Below are 22,275 nucleotides of genomic sequence, written 5' to 3' on the forward strand. Positions count from 1 at the left end.
CCATGGCCTCTGGGAAGAGAAGGGCTGGGGCAGACCCTGTCCTTTGACCCAGCTCTGCATTTGACCTTATTCTCTTTCAAAATATAGGAAAGGTTAAGCAGAGTGAAGACAAACACAGATAATAGTGAAATAACACCCATTTAAAAAAAAACAAACAAAAAAACCTTGACTCTTGGCAATCCTAAGAACACCTGGGATGATCATCTGGGCTGGGTTGAAAATAACATGTTTTCAGTAATTCCCTTCCCTTCTCTCTTCCCATTCCCCCTTCCTGCTTGAGAGTGGGTCAAAACCTGGCCAGCACACACACAGTTTTTCCTTTGGAAATCTGGAGGCTTTAATATTTCCTGGAAATCTGAAAAAGGTAACTTGCTGGAAGACAAACCATAAAAGAGTGACAAAGTGGGTAAGCTTTCTTCTCAGATCTCTGGGAGTCAATATGGGTGTGATGTTTCACTTCTATTTTTAAGAACTTTAAGTCTCCCTTGGAGCTTACATGTAAGTGGGAAACTCAGATAACAAAATGCAGAAATATGAGGAGGGTGTTAACAATGCTGAGCCTATTTATGTCACTACTTTATATACATTAACCCTAATCACTGAAACCTTGGCAAAAAAGCTAATATTAATTTCATTTTACAGATGAGGTACCAGAAGTTCTGGGTGAGTAAAAGCTTGGCTTCACAGTTAAGGCATTGTGACATTGCACTGTAATTTCCAGGCTTTCTTGTTCTACAGCCAAACCCCAGATTGCCCCCAGAGACCTTTACAGATCCTGTTTTATTGTCACCCAGACAGCTTTTATGACAAATAAAAGCCTTGGTTTTAGTCCTCTTTCAGTCAAGGACCAGCCAAGTGACCATCGCCAAACAGGTTCCTCATCTGTAGGATGAGTAGTTGGACTTCACCTCAAAGGTCTGTTCCAGCTCTAAAGTGTTCTCTGATTCCCAGAAAAGGAAATTCAGGTGACTTTCAAAACAGGTGGAACAATGCTCAACCTCAGTCATGAACGCTGAATGCAAATCATGATTTCACCAAGATGCTGTATCAGACTGAGAGAGATCAAAATGTGTGACACAGTGTGCTGGTCCAAGTGCGGGGGGGCGATGCTCTCTGACATTAGAGGAGGTCTACAGATGGGATCATCTCAACAGAAGGCAGTTCAGCAACATCCATTAAAGTTCCAAATGCATGTAACCTAACAGTTCCACTTCTTCCTATTTCTATCTCCAGCCCCAAAACCAAATTCAGGAGAAATCATTAAATTGCCGAGTCCTTGTCCTTGTAGAAACATTACTACTGCTTGTATTCTCCTTCTAATAAGAATTTCCAGAAAACTTTCCTATAAAAAGAGCCTACAAAACATTACTTATGAACTTTACTGCTTTCCCACAGAATCCGGGGAAAGCAAAACAAAAACAAAAGAAATAATTTGAAGAGATGAACATGCATAAGGAAGAATGCCACCTAGAAATTCTAAAGTATCATGTGTTAGTGGTCTACTACCTAGGACGAATGTGTTGTATTGTCACTTATAAAATACATTCAACTGCAGTATCCTGGCCAGATCTCTTCCATGCTCTTTCCCCTCCCACTATACTATTTCAACTCCCCTTATAATAAGATGGCACTGTCAAGGGAAGCAGCAACCCGGGACTAAATGAGATCTGGCTCCACCTTTCAACACCCTCCCTGCCCATCCCACATGTCCTTTTCTTTTCCTCCCAAGCCTGCTGCCAAGACCAATTAAAGTTTGAACAGAAACCCGGGAGAACCTTACCCTATGCTTTAATATAAAAGATCTAAGACCTAATTCTCTAACAAAAAAATTCAGGTATATTTATTTCCAGGCTTTAGTTATAAATGGTCAAAACTAAAAAGGCTTTAAGTTTCTGACTTTCAGTACTATATTTACAAAGATTTATAGAGAAATTTTAAATTTTCTTTTAGATCGTTATTTTTTTTCTATTTACTTACATTTTTTAATCAATCTAAATTGTACTTTGGTAAATGGCATAAGACTCTAACTACTTTCCGCAAAGAGCCTTGCTCCCAAATTATTTATTGAATATTTCATCCTTTTTGCCAATGACTCATATATAAATTCTTATGAATATAATTATTCCCCTTTTCACTGTTTCTGATCTCTATTCCCATGGCTGTAATATATTGTTTACATGATTGTGGCTTTATAATATGTTTTGATATCTGTTCGTTTCAGTTCTCTCATCAACTTGTTCAGTATTCTTGTGTATTTTTGTTTGCTAAGACCTCCAGGTGAATTTTGGAACATCTATGTCACATTAAAAACAAAATCTGAGTTTTGGTCAAGATGGCGAAGCAGGTAAATGCTATGTTTGCCTCCTCTCATGACCACATCAAAATTACAACTATGGAACAATCAATCACCATTGAGAATTGCCTAATGTCTAGCTGGACAGACGTGCTATAACTAAGGATATACAGAAGAAGTCACCTCAACATTGGTAGGAGGGACAGAGATGTGGAAACTCTGGTCCCACACCCACATGTGGCAGTTAAAAATTTAAGGGATATCTCAGCTGTGTGGTCCCAGCCCCACACCAGGCTCCCCAGCCCAGGGTTTCTAGAGCCGGGAAGGAAAGTGCCCATAACTTCTGACTGTGAGAACCAGCAGAGATAGTGGCTGAGACAGAGAGAGAGCTGCTGAGTCCCAGGCATTCCTCTTAAAGGACCCACACACGGACATACTCACTGATGGACTCACTCTCTCTGAGCTCCCAGAGAGAGCTCTGGAGCAGCACTCAAAAGACTCCAGGGACACACAGGGAGAAACTGAATTGTCTGGTGTCAGGGCAAGGCCTGGACGGGCAGCTTCCTCCCAGACAGAAGTGCTGGTATTGTTCCTTTGTTGAACCTTCCCCCTATCCAGCACACAGATACAGGTGAACACCATATCTGAGACTCCATCAACCTGGCTAACTAACACTGTTGGCACTGCCCTGGTGATTCCCAGAGATCCCACCTTACACAACCTGAGGGCCCACCCAAGACACTTCCAGTGGCTTTTCCATACAAATGGCCTACCTTGGCTCATGCTGCAGACTGTCCTAAAAACTCTCAAAGGATCAAAAAACCTCTAAAAGAAACATCTGGCCTCAGATGGGTATGCCAGGCCTCAGCATACCCTGTATCTCTTGCTAAGTGGTCCCAAGCCCTGCACTAATGGCAGGCAGCCTCAGTTTGCAGCTTTATCTCTCCCAGGCACCTACAAGTCCAGCACCACCATCTACAGATCACTTTGCAGCTCACACAAAGTGGCCCTGGGGCAGGGCACAAGCAGTAGCTGACCTTGGCCTGTACCAGAGACCCTCCCAAGAAGCCCCAGAACCCATACCCCCTGTGGCCAGACCACACCAGAGCATCACCCAACCACCTCCACAAATGACACACCCAAAGGACAGACTCAGTAGGCACCAGAGCCCTGCTAAAGTGAATCCTGCTTCTGTCAGCCTCTGCACAACAGCTCCTCCACTGTAGTCACGGCCAGTCCTCAAAACTAATCAGCTGGAGAGTTAATACCTCCCATTCATGTGCAAACAGCAACCAACTGCTCTACCCGACGGCACACACCACCCACACAAAGGACACACCTGGAGTAGTCGGCTCAGGGAGATTCCTACCACTGGGACCCACAGGAAACTTACTACATAAGGCCACACTGCTAAGACCAGGAGACATAGCAGCCCTACTTAATACATAGACACAAACACAGGGAGGCCGACAAAATGAGGAAACAAAGAAACACGTCCCAAATGAAAGCTCCAGAATAAGAATTAAAATGTAGACAAGCAATCTACCAGATACATAATTCAAAACACTGGTTATAAGGATGCTCAATGACTTCAGGTAGAATTTCAACAAAGGGATAGAAAACATTTAAAAAAAGAACCAGTCAGAAATGAAGAATACAGTAAATGAAATGAAGAATACATTACAAGGAATCAATAGTAGATTAGATGAAGCAGAGGATTGAATCTGTGATTTAGAAGACAAGGTAGTAGAAAACAGCCAATCAAAACAGAAAAGAGAAAAAAGAATCCAAAAACATGAGGAGAATTTAAAGAGCCTCTGGGACATCAAGCATACCAACATTTGCATCATTGGGGCACCAGAAGAAGAGAGAGAACTAGGAACTGAAAACCTATTTGAAGAAATAATGATGAAAAGCTTCCCTAGCCTGGGGAAGGAAATAGATATACAAGCCCAAGAAGCTCAGAGAGTCCCAAAAAAGATGAACCCAAACAGGCCCACACCAGGACATCATAATTGAAAAGCCAAAAGTTAAAGACAAAGAATCCTAGAAGCATCAAGAGAAAGACAACTAGTTACTTACAAGGCAGCTCCCATTAGACAATCAGCTGATTTCTCAACAGAAACTTTGCCAGACAGAAGGGAGTGGCAGGAAATATTAAAAGTGATAAAAAGCACGGACCTACAACCAAGACTACTCAATCCAGCAAAGCTATCATTTAGAATTGAAGGACAGATAAGGAGAGTTCCAGACAAGAAAAAGCTAATTGAGTTCATCACCACAAAACCAGTATTATAAGAATTGTTAAAGGTACTTTGTTAAGAAAAAGAAAAAAAAAAGATAAAAATGTGAGTAATAAAATAACAACACCGTGTTTCCCCGAAAATAAGACCTAGCCGGACCATCAGCTCTAGTGCGTCTTTCGGAGCAAAGATTAATATATGATCCGGTCTTATTTTACTATAATGTAAGACTGTGTCTTATAAAACATAATGTAAATTCAATTACGGTTCATTAATAATGTTATGTGATATAAGACCCGGTCTTATATTAAATTTTGCTCCAAAAGACGCACTAGAGCTGATGGTCTGGCTAGGTCTTATTTTCAGGAAAACACAGTAAATATATGTTGATCAATAACTAATTTAAATGTAAATGAATTAAAGGCTCCCATCAAAAAACAGGGTGGCTGAATAAATAAGAAAAAAAGACCCTTATTGCCTATTCCCTATGTTGCCTACAAGAGACTCACTTCAGATTGAAAGACACATGCAGATTGAATGTAAAGGAATGGAAAAACATATTTCATGAAAATGGAAACAAAAATAAGTTTGAGTAGCAATTTCTTTTTTCCTTCCCCCTTCCACCTCCCCCATTACTCCGGTTCAAGCCATTGTTTCTCAGTCTAGTTGTGTAGGACACAGCCCCCTGGCCCATGCTGGTATTATGAGCCTTGCGCTCCCCCCAGCTGAGGCAACTGGTCGCCAGTCATCGGTCGGCTGCTCACAGCAGCTCACAGCTGCTCATGTGGCCAGTGGCCAGTGGCCAGTGTGAGTGGCCGGCAGCCATCGTGAGCAGCTCATGGCAGCTCTCGCTGGCTGCCGGCTGCTCACGATGGCTGCCGGCCACTCAATCTGGCCACTGGACACTCATGGCAGCACACGGTAGCCCACGGCAGCACACAGCAGCTCACACTGGCTGCCAGCTACTCACGCTGGCCACTGGCCACTCATGGCGGCACACAGCAGCCCATGGCAGCACACAGCACCTCGGCACCTCACGGCAGCCCAGCTCCAGGGAGAGTTGTTCACACTCTTAGCTGTAGAGGGCGCAGCTCACTGGCCCATGTTGGAATCGAGCAACATGGAATCCAGCAGCCTTCAGCGTTAGGAGCACGGCACTCAAACCTCCTGAGCCACTGGGCTGGCCCTTGAGTAGCAATTTTTATGCTAGACAAAATAGACTTTTTAAATAAAAAGAACCCAGTAATTCCACTTCTGGGTATTTATCCGAAAAAACCCAAAACACTAATTTGAAAAGATGTTCAATGCCTCCGTATCTTCAATACAGCATTATTTACAATATCCAAGATATGGAAGCAACCTAAGTGTCCAGGATAGACAAATCCATAGTGAAAATGTGGTACATATAGAGAGGTGCCAAAAAAATTGTATACACATTTTAAGAAAGGAAAAAACTGTATTAAAATTGTAATATTCAATATATACCAATAACAAGAGATGAATGTTAAATCATGTGTATACATTTTTTTGGCACCCCCAGTATTTGATGCGATATTACTCTGATATAAAAAAGAATGAAAATGAAATCTTGCCATCTGCAACATGGATGGACCCAGAGGGCATTGTGCTGAGTGAAATAAATCAGAGCAAGAAAATGACATATGATTTCACTTATATGTGCAATCTAAAGAACAAAATAAACAAACAAACAAGACAGAAACAAGTTCATAGATACAGAAAAAATTTTGATGGTTGCCGGATGGGAGGGTTGAGAGGGTGAGTGATAAAGGTAAAGGGATTAAGAAGTACAAATCAGTAGTTACAAAGTAGTCATGGAGATATAGGCTATAGCATGAGGAATATAGTCAATAATATAGTAACAACTATGTATGGTGTCAGATGTGTACTAGATTTATTGGAGTGATCACTTCATAAATTATATAAATGTCTAATCATTAAGTTGTACACCTGAAGCTAATATAATACTGTATGTCAACTGTAATTGAAAAATTAGAAAAATTATTTTAAAAATAATCCACTGGGACTATGCCTACAATTGCATCAAATTTGTAAATTAAATTAGGGTTCATTAATAATCCTTCCCATCTAGAAATATATGGATGGTATGACTCTCTAGGAGGAGCTGCCACTAAAAAAAAAAAAAAAAAAAAAAAAAGGAGAAGAAGAAAAGAAAAACAACAACCAGAAAAAGAATTTTCAGTTAGTTCCTCAATTACTGCATAACAAATGGCAACTCAAGGTTCAGTGGTTCACTAGAAACACTAGGAAGTTAAAGAAAAAAGTCAACATTTTTGCATAAATGACCTGTTTAAAGCAGTTTAGAGTAGGTTTCTCCTTCCCCCATATCTACTGCAGCAGCCCTACTAAACAGTGTTGGGAGTCTTAGCATGATGCAGTCATGTGCACCAGGATAAGCTGGATAAGAGCCAGACTTGTGACTCAAGAGACCAAAATTCTAGACCTGGCTCAGGCGCTCACTAGCTGTCCGACCAAGGGTGGGGAACACTGTTTCTCAGTGCACTGGCTTATGCACCCTGAAAAAGGAGATGGGCAGATGAACTCAGACAAACTTAGATGACTCTTACTCTCTCAGTGCTGATATGGTATAATTCAAACCCACTTTACTTCCATTTTTTTGTTCTATTTTGGTTTTACTTTCTTGGTGTTTGGCTTGGTTAACTGGAGGTTATGAGCTTCACTTCTGGTTCTCTCAGGGGCAGACAGACACAAGTAAAGTAGGACAAGGCTCACGTTATCAGAGCTAGTGAAGCTGCTACAATGGAGGCCCCAGGTGTAGAGTACTGAACAGGTAGAACTTTCCTTGGCACTTTACCCAAATATAAGCAACTCTCTTCCCCACCACATCTTTCCAGCCCCTCCCATCATTTCCATGTTCTCCTATTCCTCTTCATCACCATTTCAAAACCCTCTACCTTTTATTGAAAGTTATCTTGATACATAACAGAAGAAAATGAGATAACAGGAGTCAAATTACTCTTACGAATGAGTAAAGACTTATTAGATTTAAACTTGTAAGGGTATATCCATGTCTCAACAGGGCAGCTTATTAACTCAAATAATTGCAGAACAACGTGCAACTCAACTTCGGAATTCGGCAGATATCAGGACGTTCTGGAGCCCACACATGTTGTTAGTCATTGATCCCCAGCAGGTCCAGGTCATAAAATTTGGCTTCCTATGGCTGAAAGACTAGTTCTTTCTGGCCAAGTGCTATAGGAAACCATGAACTTTTGAAACAGCTGATCATAGTACAATTGACAGTGGGGGGAATACAAATCTTCCACACAAGCAAAACATGTATAGTTGTGACTCTTGTTTTTAACATTTTTTAAGCTTGTCGATGAAAAACCTCCAGCCTAAGAGAAAGCTCATAAGAGTTTATTTGAGCCAAACTGACGACAATTGCCGGGAAGCAAAATCTCAATTGACTGATAAAATACTCCGCAAAATGGTGGTTTGAAGCTTATTTTATACGTAGAATCAGAGGGAATCAGACGAGGGTTACATGAAATCCATTGGTGGTAGGTTAAGGAGGTGGGAGAAAGCAAAGCAGGTGGGAGGGGGAGGGAAGGGGATTCTCTGGGATTGGATAAAAGTAAATTGGAGAGACAGGTACTTTTTTCAAGTAGGTGGGAACAGGATAGTTAACAGTTCACATAGAGATGTTAATCAAGGGACAAGAATAATAATGAGGGATTCTGCAGTTTCCTGCACTGGTCTGGAAAAAGGGATTAATGACATTCCAAAGATGTCATCTTAGATGCAAAAAGACAATAGACAGGCTCCCTTAAGGTAGAGATGGACTTTATGAAGGAAGCTTCAGGCTAAAGATGTGAGTCAGAATTTTATTTTTATGTTCATGCCATCTTGTGTGGTCATTTTCCGTCTCCTGACCTTATCAGGTTTAACCTGTGGCCCCTTTTCTGTCCTCATACTCAATAATTATGCTTTTAGATATCTCTAGGGAGAACATGTTTTCTTTCCTTAGCAAATCAATCAAGATTTTTACAAGCAAGATTTCACAATGTGCCATTTGTGACCTTGATATTGATTACATACATAATTTTATTTTATAGAAAATATCATTTTCTTTCTCAGGGTTGCACCTGTTTTGTTTTCCTATGCAGTTTTTTTTCCAGCTTTATTGAGATGCAATTGACATACAACAGTGTATGAGTTTAAGTTATACAATGTGATGATTTGATAAAGGTATATATTTTGATACATCGGTATGCACTTTTTTTAAGTAGCTGTAAAATCCCATATTTCAGCTGAGAAATTTGAGGACCCTTTCAAACTCAGAGGTTTTATGATGATTTAAAAAAAAATGGAAACAGTTCTACAAGAAAAGCTATAAGAAAAACAGTTCTCTGTAAGTGAATGGTATATATAAAATATCCAACATTTATTCAGGCACTGGCAAATATATGTTTTAGTGCACCAAACAATACAACTGAGTTAGAACTGTTAGGGTCCGGAGTCAACCCCTCCTCAAGTGAACAGAAGTCACACGATAATGCAAGTCACACAGCGAGGTTTATTTCCAGCTAGCTGGGGTCCGAGTATCTGCCCGACGCAGCGGGTTTCAACAAGGACCCCAAACACTTAAAACTCAGGGTTTATATAGCATTTTCAAGGCACACAGTAATTAAACTGCAGGACTTACATAGCTTTAAGGAGTATATGATAAACTGCAGGACTTACACAGCTTCAAAGAGTATAAGATAAGCTACAGGGCTGCTTGTCTCCTTGCTGTCACTGCCCACATCTTGGAATTTACAGTCAGGTTGTGTTTACACTTAGGTTGTTTTTCAAGCCAGGGGCCGTTAACCCTGACCTTAAGATAGCAGTTCTCATGCTAACAGTCTCTTACAGAACATGGAAGACAAAAAAAACTTAAAGAAATCCTGCAGTGAAGTTAACCAAGATGGCAACAGGTGGCTCCTGAGCCCCCTTTCTCCCAGAGATACAGATTGTACAGCTACACACAGAGTAATTCCCTCTGAAAGAAATCCAGAAAGTAGCTGAGTGACTCCTACACATCTGGTGAGTGAGATAATATTCCCATCAAAACAGGTAAGAAAGGCTAAGACACACACTCACCACAAACCAAATCCCAGGTATAGCGTCATATAGTCAGAGGGAACTCCCAACTCCCAGCTTCTCCCTAAGGAGTGAAGGCTCTGGACCTCAAATGTAGCACCTCAACTTTTAATACTCAAATCCAAGGGATGAGCGTGCACGCACGCGCACGCGCACACACACACACACACACACACACACACTCACAATCTAGCTCTGAAAGCTAATGGAGTTTGCATCCACAGTATCACAACAGTATAGCAAACAAAGAAGCGTTCCCAACAGGTGCACAGCACTCACGGGGTATCCAGCAGAACTCAGTGCAGAGGGAGCAGGTGAAACATCCATCTGCCAGTCTTTCCCTGACAGGGCTCCATGTGCATACCTTACAAGCTGCTGTCTGAGGGTCAAGGTGTACCTGGGATCCTCCCCAGAGGCTGGGGAAGCCAGCGCACACATCCCCCATCTTTTCCCTCCAGCCTACACCAAGTTGCGGCTATCTCCCTGAAAGAAGCTTGTACACACTTTTGTGCCAAAGCGTTTGCTTTGATGGCTATCTCCTGTGAGACAGATCCCCAAATTACCTGATCTGAACATCAACAAGGGCTTCCACTCATAAGTCCCACGGGATTATAGCAAAGAAAGGAGTTCTTAACCAGCTATCCTTCCCTGCCCCTTAGCACAGAGTAAGCAAACAAAAACATCATTTCCCATTATTTCCCCAAAAGGGCTCTATCTGCATACTTTGCAAGCTGCTGCTTGAGAGCCAGGCTTCTGACATAAGCACCTATCTAGGAGCTGCTTCGATGCTCCTTAGAAACTGGGGAGACCAGAGTATACCTATCCACCTTCACCGTCCAACTCACTCCAACGATAAAAACAAGGATCTTGTATACATGGCTGGCATCCCAGCTTTTGTGGCTGCTGCCTGAGGAATTGCCCCCCAAATCAACTGGCTATGTTAGCAATGGGGCTTGCATTCACAAGTCACACAGGACTGTAGCAACTAAGGATGCAATTCTTAATGGGCACAGGAGCAGCCCTATCCTCCCCCGACCTGTGGGCCCAAAAGAGAGGGATTCAGTTTCTCCCTGGAAGGGGCTTCACTACATACTTTCCCAGCTACTGTCTGAGGGTCTAGCTTTTAATAAGGCTGCATCAAAGTGCTGACTGTAATCCTACCCTTTGGGACACTGAGGGGTCCTGGAACACCCTTAACTACTGGGAGCCACTATGAAAAAATAATGATATCTTTGACAATCAAAAAGGTTTGAAAGTCAACCAGGAGCGCAGGACAGGCTGATTGATGAGGTTCATCTACTACACAGTACGTGTCTCTCAGACTGGAAGATGTAGCTGTTTTTACTAATGTATAGAAACCAAAACAATCAAGGAAAACGAAGAAACAAAAGTACATGTTCCAAACAAAAGAACGAGATAGATCTCCAGAAAAAGATCTTAATGAAACAATGATAAGTGATTTACCTGATAATTCAAAATAATGGATATAAAGATGCTCACTAAGGTCGGGAGAACAATGCATGAACAAAATGAAAATTCCAACAAAGAGAAAATATAAGTACTAAACAGAAATCACAGAGATGAAGAATACAACAACTAAACTGAAAAATTCAATATAGGCTTCAACAGCAGACTGTATCAGAAAGTATCAGCAAACTTGAAAACAAGGCAGTGAAATTAATAAAATTAGAGAGGTAAAAAGGAAAAAAAGAATGAAAAAAAGTGAAGACAGCTTAATGGATTTATGGGACATCAACAAGCAGATCAATATACATATTATAGGGGTCCCAGAAGGAGGAGAGTGAAAGGAGAGAATGCTTATTCAAAGAGACAATGGCTGAACCTTCTGTATCCTGGGGAAAGAAACAAGCATCCAGATCCAGGAAGCCCAAAAAGGACAAAAGAAGCTAAGTCCAAAGAGACCCACAGCAAGATATGCTATAATTACATTGTCAAAAGTTAAATCAAGGGGAGAATCTTAAAAGCAGTAAGCTAAAAACAACAGTTACATACAAGGAAACCCCCATATGACTATCAACATATTTTTCAACAGACACTTTTCAGGCCAGAAGAGAATGGGACGACACATTCAAAGTACTGAAAGAAATAAACTGTCAACAATATATTCTACCTAGCAAAGTTGTCCTTCAGATTTGAGGAGAAAAAACTTTTCCAGGGAAACAAAAGCTGAAGGAGTTCATTACCATATACCGGCCTTAAAATAAATGTTAAAAGGAGTTCTTCAAGCTGAAACAAAAGAATGCTAATTAGTAACAAGAAAAAATAAAACACTTACTGGTAATCATAAATATACAGTTAAATTCAGAATACTCTAATGGTGCAATGGTTATAGATAAAGCATTTATAAATCTAGTGTAAAGGCTAAAAACAAAAGTATTAAAATAACTATAACTACAATAATTTCTTAATGAACACACAATGTAAAAAGATGTAAATTGTGACATCGAAACAAAAAAGGTGGGGGAGGTAGAATATAAAAGCAGAGTGAAAACTCACAAAACTGGAACTAAACGGTGAATTTTGCTGTATATAAATTATGCTTTAATTTTACAACTGGAACTTTCAATTAAAAATTAAAAATTTATTTTAACTCATTTAAGATATTACACATAAGCACCTTTCACAAATAAATATGCTTAATATTTTCAAAAAAAAAAAAAAAAAAAAAAAGTAGAGCTTTAGTATGCATTTGAAGTGAGGTTGTTATCAGCTTAAAATAAATATGTTTTATGTAAGCCTAATGGTAACCACAAAGTAAACGCCTACAGTGAACACACAAAGGAGAAAAAGGAAGGAATCAAACAATACCACTACACATAATCATCTAATCACAAAGAAAGAGGGCAGAAGAGGAGGAAAGGAACAAAGGAATTACAAAACAACCAGAAAACAATTAACAAAATGGCAACAGGAAGTCCATTACTATCAATAATTACCTTAAATGTAAATGGACTAAATACAATAAAAAATATAGAGTGGCTGAAGAGATTATGAAAACAAGACAACTATATGCTGCCTACAAGAGATTCACTTTAGCTTAAAGGACACAAACAGACTGAAAGTAAAGGGATGGAAAAAGATATTCCATGCAAACTGAACCAAAAGAAATCAGGAATAGCCATACTTATATCAGACATAGCAGACTTTAAGCCAAAGACTATAGGACACAAAGAAAGTCCTTATCTAATGATAAAGGGGTCAATCCATAAATAGAATATAACATTTGTAAATATTTATGCATGTAACAAGGAAGCACTTAATGCATAGAGAAAATATTAAGAGATCTGAAGGGACATAGACAGCTATACAATAATAGCATGGGACTACAATACCCCACTTTCAACAACAGAGAGATCATCCAGATAGAAAATCAATAAACATTGGACTAAACCTGCATGTTATACCAGATTAACCTAACAAATATATACAGAAACTTCCATCCAAAAGCAACAGAACATACATTTTTCTGAGGCACAAAAGGAAATTTTCCAGGATAGCTCGTATGCTAGGTCACAAAATAAGTCTTAATAAATTTAAGAATATTGAAATTATATCAAGCATCTCTCCTGAGCACAATGATATGAAACTAGAAATCACAGGAAAAAATGGAAAATTCATAAATATGTCAACATGCTCCTGAACAACCAATATATAAAAGAACCCTGTTTCCCCGAAAATAAGACCTAGCCAGACAATCAGCTCTAATGTGTCTTTTGGAGCAAAAATTTATATAAGACCTGGTATTATATTACATAAGACCCGGTATTATATTATATTACGTTATATTATACCCAGTCTTAGTGGGTCTTATATTAATTTTTGCTCCAAAAGACGCATTAGAGCTGATTGTCTGGCTAGGTCTTATTTTCGGGAAAACATGGAAGAAACCAAAAAGGAAATAAATAAAATTAAAAAAAAACCTCTTGAGAGAAAGGAAAATTGAAATACAACATACCAAAACTTATGAGATGCAGCAAAATCAGTTCTAAGTGGGAAGTTTATAGCAATAAACGCCTACATTAAGAAAAAAAAAAAAAAAGATCTTAAATAAACAACTTTATACCTCAAGGAACCAGAAGAACAACAATCTAAGCCCAGAGTTAGTAGAAAGAAGGAGACAAGAAAGATGAGTGGAGAAATAAATGAAACAGAGACTAAAAAGTCAATAGAAAAGATCAATGAAAGTAAAAAAGGTTTTTTTGCAAACATAAGTAAAATTGAAAAAACTTACACTAGCCTCTAAAAGAAAAAAAGATAGAGAACTCAAATGAATATAAGAAATGAAAAAAGAGACGTTACAACTGATAACTCAGAAATACAAAGGATCATAAGACATTCTGAATATATATATGTATATATGAATGTACATATATATATTCAGAATATATATGTATATATACATATATATGTCATCAAATTGGACAACCTAGAAGAAATGGATCAATTCCTAGAAACATTCAATCTACCACACTGAATCATGAAGTCACAGAAAATCTGAACAGACTGTTTACTAGTAAGGAGAAAGAATCAGTAATCAAAAAAACTCGCAACCAAAAAAAGTCCAGTATCAGATAGCTTCATTGGTGAATTCTATAAAACACTTAAAGAAGAATTAGTGCCAATCCCTCTCAAACTCTTCCCAAAAAATTAAAGAGGAGGAAACACTTACACAGTCTCATATTATGAAGCCAGGATTACTCTGATACCAAAGACACTAAAAATCTAAACTACAGGCCAATATCCCTGACAAACATACATGCAAAAGTCATCAACAAAATATTAGCATACCAAATTCAGCAATACATTAAAAAGATCATACACCACGATCAAGTGGCATTTATTCCAGGGGTCCGCGGATGGCTCAACATCTGTACATCAATCAGTGTGTACATCAATCAGTGTACATCACATCAACGAAATGAGGGATAAAAAAATATGATCACCTCCATCGATGCAGAAAGAGCATTTGAAAAAATTCAATATACTTTCATGATAAAAACTCTTAACAAACTTGAGTACAGAGGAAATAAACCTCATCATAATAAAGGCCATATATACTAGCCCACAGCTAACATCATACTCAATGATTAAATGCTGAAATCTTTGCCTCCATGATCTAGAACAAGACAAGGATACCCATTTGTACTATTTTTATTCAACACAGTACTTGAAGCCTGAGCCACAGCAATCAGCCAAGAAAAAGAAATGAAAGGTATGCAAATTAGAAAGGAAGAATTAAGATCGTCTTTATTTGCAGATGCTATAATATCATATATGGAAAATCCTTGACTCTTCACACACGCACACACAAACAAAAACTGTTACAACTATTCAACAAATTCAGTAAAGTTGCGGAATACAAAATTAATAAATGAAAATCACTGACATTTATATACACCAACAACAATATCAGAAAAAGAAATTAAGAAAACAATTTATGACAGCATCAAAAACAAATAAGTACTTAGGAATAAATTTAACCAAGCAGGCAAACTATCTGAACACTGAAAACTGTAAGACATTGATGAAAGAAATTGAAGAAGACAGAAATAAATGGAAAGATACTCTGCACTCATGGACTAGAAGAATTCATGTTATTAAAATGTCCCTATTACCCAATGCAACCTACAGATTCAAAGCAATCCCTATCAAAATTCCAATGGTATTCTTCTCAGAAATAGAAAAAGCAATCCTACAATTTGTACAGAACAACAAAAGACCCTGGATAGCCAAAGCAACCATGAGAAAGAACAAAGTCAGAGGCATCACACTTCCTGATTACAAATTCTATTATACAGCTACAGTAATCAAAACAGTATTGTATTGGTATAAAAAGACAGGTATGCATATAAGGTAAATTAATTTTAACAAAAGAGTCAAGAATATATAATGGGAAAAGGATAGTTTCTTCAACAAATGGTATTTGGAAACTAAATAGCCGCATGCAAAAGCGGCTGTCTTGGTTTAAGACACAAAACTCAACTCAAAATGGTAAAGACTTAACTGTAAGATCTGAAACTACAAATCTCCTAGAATACAAAAGGAGTAAGCTTCTTGACACTGGTCTTGGCAATGTATCCATCTATCAAATTATCACACTGTACACTTTAAATATCCTAGAATTTTTTTGGTCAATTATACCTCAATAAAGATGAAAAACACATCTAATCCTGCAGTAACTGAAACAGTGTGACTTGACATTACTGCATGAAACAGAACCACAGGTCAAACGAGCAGTGGCCTACAGGTATACGTGCTTTATTTTTCAAAAACAATTTCTGTCTATCTCCTTTTACTGCCACAGTATCCCTTAAGAAGTGGAGGCCCCAAATCCTCGTTCTGCAGAGTCAGGATGACACTGGATCACTTGCTAACAGTCGTTTGCCATCTGCCTCCCTCCCACACCCTCAAGAAGCTGGCTGACTTCCTCTGGCTGCACCACCAAGGCTCCTTCACCCTCCAGCTTCCACTTGGGTTTGGCCAGTATAGAAGATCAGTGGTCAAAGGAGGGGAAAGAGAGAGATCAGTGTACTTACCCCCACCTGCTCATCCCACTGGGTTGCTGCCCTGGCAGTGAGTGCCTTCTGTCAAGGTCACAGGAGCCCTGGAGGACAACCCCTCTTCCAGGGCTCCAATTCCCTACCCCCAAGGTCTAGTACCACAGACCCTTCCCTACCCCTTCAGACAAGAGTGGGGATGGCACCCCAGTGATGCTCTTCCATGGGTGCCCCACTATCACTTGTTGGTTCCCTAAATCCTACCCACTCTTCTATAAAAAGTGCCCTCCAAAATTCCTTTCATTTCTGTGCTCTTTCCTGTTGTGATCCTGATAATGCTTGCCCACCAAAATCTCACAGTAAATTAATGGTACAACCAGGATAAAACAGTTTCCTTAGCTTAAGTTATGCCTCTCTTTAGATCTCAGTCTCTCCCACATGCAAACTGGAATATCAACCTCTTTAGAGCATGTCGGCAATAATTTGGTGATTTCCACAAACCCAGTGGCTCTCAACTGACATTTCTGATTGTCATGATGGGGAGAAGAGGGCCTATGCCAGGAATGCTGCCAAACATCCTATAATGCACAGGAGAGCCCCCATAACAAAGAGTTATCCACTCCAAATATCAAGAGTGCCAAGGTTGAGAAACCAGATTACTCATCTTGCAGAATGAATCACAGCCATGGCCAACCTTCCTCCTCTTTCCTCCTCTCTAAAATGCTCTCACAGGTGCCTATAACCATTGCCCCAAAGCCAGGGCAGAATTATGGAGAAGCCTTAAGGAGCGGGTGACCTTCTCAGATGGAGCCAAGTGCTGGCCTGAGAGGGCAAAGGGTAAAGTTAAAAGTGATCCTCACCTCCAGACTGGACTTTCCTTCCATGGGGGGGAACTGGATACTTTAGAATCTATGAAGGAAAATAAAATGACTCCGTGGGACAAGTCTGGAAATACATGCATCAAAGTATTAACAGTAATTATATCTTTCAATGGTGAAATTTTTAGTGATGTAGGTTCTTTTTGCCTATCTGTGTATTTTAAATTTTGCTATACAGGTTAACATTTGTATGAAAAATTAAAACTCTAAAAAAAATTGTTATAAATGACGCCACATTCACTGACTCTATCCCTCCAAGCCCCAATTCCTCAAATGAATAAACTTTTACGTGACACTATACCAGGGGGTTGTAATAACGAAACCCACAGAAAATAGACCTTCTAGCTGATTATCAGGAAAAGCTCTGCATCTTTCAATGCCATTAATATTTGAGGGATGAATGAATGAATGAATGAACTCACTAATATGACTTATTTTCAAATGATAAGAACTATGTAACCGTTTACCCTCGCAGAGACAAATGTGAGACTCGACTACAAACAACAGAGGCCTGCACTAGATGTATGTGGCTGTTTAAATCAGATAATTAAATGTGAAACATTTCCAATATCACAGAAAGGTTTTTTTGGACAGCACTGACACACTTTCTTTCCCTCCTCCCCAAGTATATTCTGTTCTTCCAATTTTTCTGCTCCCAATATCTGGTTATATTTATTTTATATTATTTGTTACTATTCTACGGTTTTGTTATAAGCCACCTCAATTCCTTTGTGAAACACTTCAGGGTATCAGTACTTTGAAATACAGTAGTACCTTAGTTTTCCAAAGTCTCCATTGACAAGCATTTCAGTTTACAAACGCCGTAAACCTGGAAGTAAATGCTTTGGTTTCCTAACACGCCTCGGAAGTCAAACATGTCACTCGGCCTCTGCTGAGTGCAAGATCCTGAGGCCTAGCTGTCAGTTAGTTTCCAAGGTTTCAGAACTCCAATGGTGTTCTGGGACGGATTATGTTAGAAAACCGAGGTACCACTGTATCTGTGTATAAAACCCTGTTGTCGCTGGGAGTTGTCTTTTTTAGAGTGCACTTAATTCATGTAAACCCTCATAACATCTATGAAATGCAAAATATTTTCCACTTTCCAAAGTGCAGTCAGGAGAACTTAAATGTCTTGTACAGAAGGGCACCAGAGGAACAGAACCCCAAAACCCTGGCAGTCCTCAGATTCCCAGGACCCAGCCCGCACCCTCAGTTGGAGATGTCTCCATAGATCCATGGGCTCCAGCCCGGCCACCTAGACTATGTACGCCGTACACGGATGCAGCAACTGAATTAGGTCTACATAAAAACCGAAACCATAATCACTTTGTAAATGAAATACAGATTTAATTTTGTAAATAGTTTGTCTTTTGTTTACTTGCGAACGCACCCCCCCCCCCAGGAGCGCCACGTGACCCCCGGCCCGCCAGACCCCGGCTGGACGAGGTGGGCGGCGCCCAGGCTGCGCCACGCAGCGCTCCAGGCCGGGCGGGGGACTCCAGGCCAGGCGACCTCGCGCCTTTATAAAAGCCGCAGGCGACCCCCCACGTCCTTGCAGTGGCCTTACCTGCCCCTGGTCACAAAACTCGAGCTCTTCCTGCCGCCTCTGGGCGTCATCACCTGCCCTGCGCACAGGGCGGGAGCAGCCGGGGATTGGCCGCCTGGCTGGAGGAGGTGGGGCGCGCCAGGCGCGGAAGTCCGAGGCGGAGGAAGGCTGGGGCCTGGGAGAGGAAGGGGTTCTGCCTCCCTCAGTCTCCTGGAGGGGCGGTAGCAGCCCTCTGCTCAGGGGAGTCGCAGGGCTGGCTTTGAATGTGCCAAAGCCCTTGGCTGCAGCTATGCCCCTGCCTTGTTCCCGCGCCCTCCTGGGCAGCCGCAAGAAGCAGTGGGCGTGTTAAACACAAGAATTTTAACTTCCAGGCTGAAAATGTTTTTTAAAAGAAAGGGTTTTTTTTAGGCCATTGCTAGGGGGGAAAAAGAAAAAAAAAAAAGTTCTGGGGCATAGAGTCTAAACTACCAGGAGCAAGGCTGCGTAAAAAAGACAACGTGTCTGATATGTAAGAGTTTTGCAAGAGTTTTTATACATCGAGTAGCAGGGAGAAAGATGTAAGCCTTTCTGAAGGAATTTACATTAGCTATAGACAAAGGGGATGGAAGAAGGTGAATCCAGGCTAGTTCTGGGATAGGGGCAGCAAAGTCTGCCACAGGCTCCATGGAAGAGTCCTTAAAGCTCCTGTTAAAATAACAAGCGGAATATAAAACTGAAAGAAACAAAGTAACAAAGAAACAAAAACTCATAGCCACAGTCAATAGTATAGTGGTTACCAGAGGGTAAGAGGAAAGGGGGTTGGAGATGAGGGTAAAGGGGTTCAAATATATGGTGATGGAAGGAGAACTGACTCTGGGTGGTGAACACACAGTGTGATATATAGATGATATGTTACAGAATTGTACACCTGAAATCTATGTAACTTTACTATTTACCATTGACTATTTACCATTGTCACCCCGATAAACTTTAATTAAAAAACAAAAACAAAAAACAAGCGGAGGCTCCTGGGGTTCCATGGCACCTGACTATTCTCTCTTTTGGATGATCCCAGACGTAGCCCCTGGGAAATTAATCCTAAATTCCAACATACACAGGAATGGGAGCAGTCTTTTGCCAGAGCTGGTCCACAGCTTTTAACAAGCTAACTATTCTTTTTCTCTCACCGTCCAGCCACTGTAATTTTAATTTAGAACATCTCAGAATTATTTTCTTGTCTGGCACTTGCCAATTGGATGGGGGTCGTCCCTAGACCCAGGCTCTGGAGCCTGTGGAGGTGTCAGTGGCCCTCACAGTGTGCTCTGCCTGGAGTGGGGGGGCATGGCAGTACTCTCCTCCACCCCACTCCAACCACATGGAAACCGCTGGGTACTTTTTGAGTTAGTAGCCAGAAGCCCCTACTGAGCAGGCAGCAGAAGCTGCCGTTTTGTTTTGTTTTGTTTGTATTTCTTTTTCTTTGCTTTGTGTGTGTGTCATAAAATACACAGCAAAAGTTACCATCATAACCATTTTTAAGTGTACAGTTCAGTGGTATTAAATACATTCACATTATCGTGAAAAAAATCACCACTGTCCATCCCCATAACTCTTTTCATGTGACACTGAAACTAAGCAGTTTCATTAGGCAATAAATCCCGGTTATCCTTTGCCTCCAGCCCCTGGCAAACACCATTACTTTCCATCTTTATCTTTTGACTACTCTAAATCCCTCACATAAGTGGAATCGTACAGTGTTTGTCTTTTTGTGACTGGCTTATTTAGCATAATGTCCTCAAGCTTCGTCCATATTGTAGCTTATTGTAGAAGCTACAATCTTGTTCTTCCTTTTTAAGACTGAACAATATTCTACTGTATGTATTATCCACATTTTGTTTACCCATTCATCCATTGATGAACACTTGAGTTGTTCCATGGTCTAACAATTGTGAATAACGCTGCTATGAACATGGATGTACACATACCTCTTTGAGACCCTGATTTCAATTAGTTTAGATGCATACTCAAAAGTGGAATTGCTGGATTATACATGGTCTGACAATTAAGTTCGCAAACTTCCCACTATGCACTTACGTTGGCAGCACTGTACAAACAGCTCAGTAATGTTTCATAACCTTGGCATATCAGTGTCTCACAGCTGTGTTCATGTTGATGTGCGGTGGTGTCCTGCTGAGTGGCATTCATTATTGTTGTCTTTTTGTGTGCTGTCGCGGACTGTCTGAGCTTCAATTAAAGCAACAAACATACATTAAATTTCTTCTTAAACTTGGCAAGAGTAGAAGTGAAATCAGGGACATGCTAGTCTAAGTTTATGTGGATAATGCAATGAAGAAAACAGCAGTGTACAAATAGATTAAATGTTTTTCTGAGGGGAGAGAATGCGTCACTGATGACGAAAGGTCAGGGCAGCCAGTAAGGAGCAGAACTGACGAAAACTGTCGCGTCCTGCGCAACAAAGGCTGTAGAGAGGCGAGAAGGGGCGGCTTTGGATTAAGCTGTAATAAATAGGCAGAGACTCGATGCAGTTAAATTACAGAGGACCAGGGGACCCGCAGTATCAGAGACTGGGATCCCAAATCAGGTCGACTGTCAGTATTTATTGATTTTAGACAAAGTCACATGTTTTAAGGATTTTAGCATTTACGGCATGGTCTGTGAAACTTCTTAAACCACATAGAAAGAATGATCTCAAAATCCAATTCTTTGTCCCCAAACAGCCAAGGTATCCAGTCCCATGATAACTACGGTGTGGTATGTGCCTCCCTGGGGCGGGGAAAGTCTCTCGAGGTAAAACAATGCCTGGAGCTGAGCAGAAACAGCTTGATCTTCTTATCGCTCTAAGGATCCTCTCTCACAATTAGGTGAGAGGGAGAGGCCAGAGTCAGCAGAAGGAATGACTGAAGCCTCTTCTCATCAATCTTCATACAGCTCATTGGGGGTCAACGGGGTCCCGTCTGGCTTAGGTTGTTTCTCCCGTGAGAAATCTTACCCGTCTTTGACTGCAAACCCATCATCTGAAGACCAGGCGGAGAGACACAAGGTGTAATAAACTGAATCCCAGAGAGGCACAGTTCCACAAATCCTTCCTTTCTTAGGGAAAGGCATGGGGGGACAGACATCTAGGCTGTTGTGTGGCCACAGAAAACATTGCAAAAATTCATCGAATTGTGCGTCAAAATCATTGGCTGACTGTGAGAAGCACAGCAGTCCAAGTGAACATCTGTAGAGAAATAGTTAGGAAACTTAACTGAAAATCTTGGCATGAAAAAAGGTGTGGGAAAAATGGTTCCGAAGGAGCTCTTGCATCACGACAGTGCATTAGCTCACACGGCACTGTCTGTGAGGGAGTTTTTAGCCAGTAAACAAATAACCGTATTGGAACACCCTCCTTACTCACCTGATCTGGCTCCCAATGACTTTCTTTACCCAAACATAAAGGAAATATTGAAAGGAAGACATTTTGATGACATTGAGGACATCAAGGGTAATACAAGGACAACTTTAACGGCCATTCCAGAAAAAGAGTTCCAAAATTTCCTTAAAAGGTGGACTAGGTACTGGCATTGGTGCATACCTTCCCAAGGGGAGTACTTCAAAGGTGACCGTAGTGATATTCAGCAATGAGGTAGGTAGCACCTTTTCTAGGATGAGTTCG

The 22,275-nt window shown here is 40.5% G+C and overlaps 1 protein-coding gene and 1 long non-coding RNA gene across 3 annotated transcripts in view; one reads left to right on the forward strand and one right to left on the reverse strand.

Moving 5' to 3' along the window:
• BLVRA (biliverdin reductase A) overlaps positions 1-17,063 on the forward strand; it is a 104,358-nt gene extending 87,295 nt beyond the window's left edge. Inside the window, exon 7 of one of the 2 annotated variants that reach the window (XM_081079913.1) lies at positions 16,932-17,063. In XM_081079913.1, the coding sequence (XP_080936039.1) occupies positions 16,932-16,941 (10 nt within the window). In that variant the 3' untranslated portion in view covers positions 16,942-17,063. Of the gene's footprint in view, positions 1-16,006; positions 16,149-16,931 lie in introns of those variants that run through there. The other variant, XM_081079912.1, reaches the window with a different exon arrangement.
• The window catches only part of LOC308510532, an 83,387-nt gene extending 64,656 nt beyond the window's left edge, over positions 1-18,731 (reverse strand). The window contains exons 1-2 of the long non-coding RNA XR_013995363.1: positions 18,645-18,731; positions 17,060-17,108 (exon numbers count right to left, since the gene is read on the reverse strand). This is a non-coding gene — a long non-coding RNA (uncharacterized lncRNA). The remainder of the gene's footprint in view (positions 1-17,059; positions 17,109-18,644) is intronic.
• Between the last annotated feature and the right edge of the window lie 3,544 nt (positions 18,732-22,275).

This window comes from Rhinolophus hipposideros (genome assembly GCF_964194185.1).
Source record: "Rhinolophus hipposideros genome assembly, chromosome: 18".
NCBI classification, from domain to species: Eukaryota; Metazoa; Chordata; class Mammalia; order Chiroptera; family Rhinolophidae; genus Rhinolophus; species Rhinolophus hipposideros.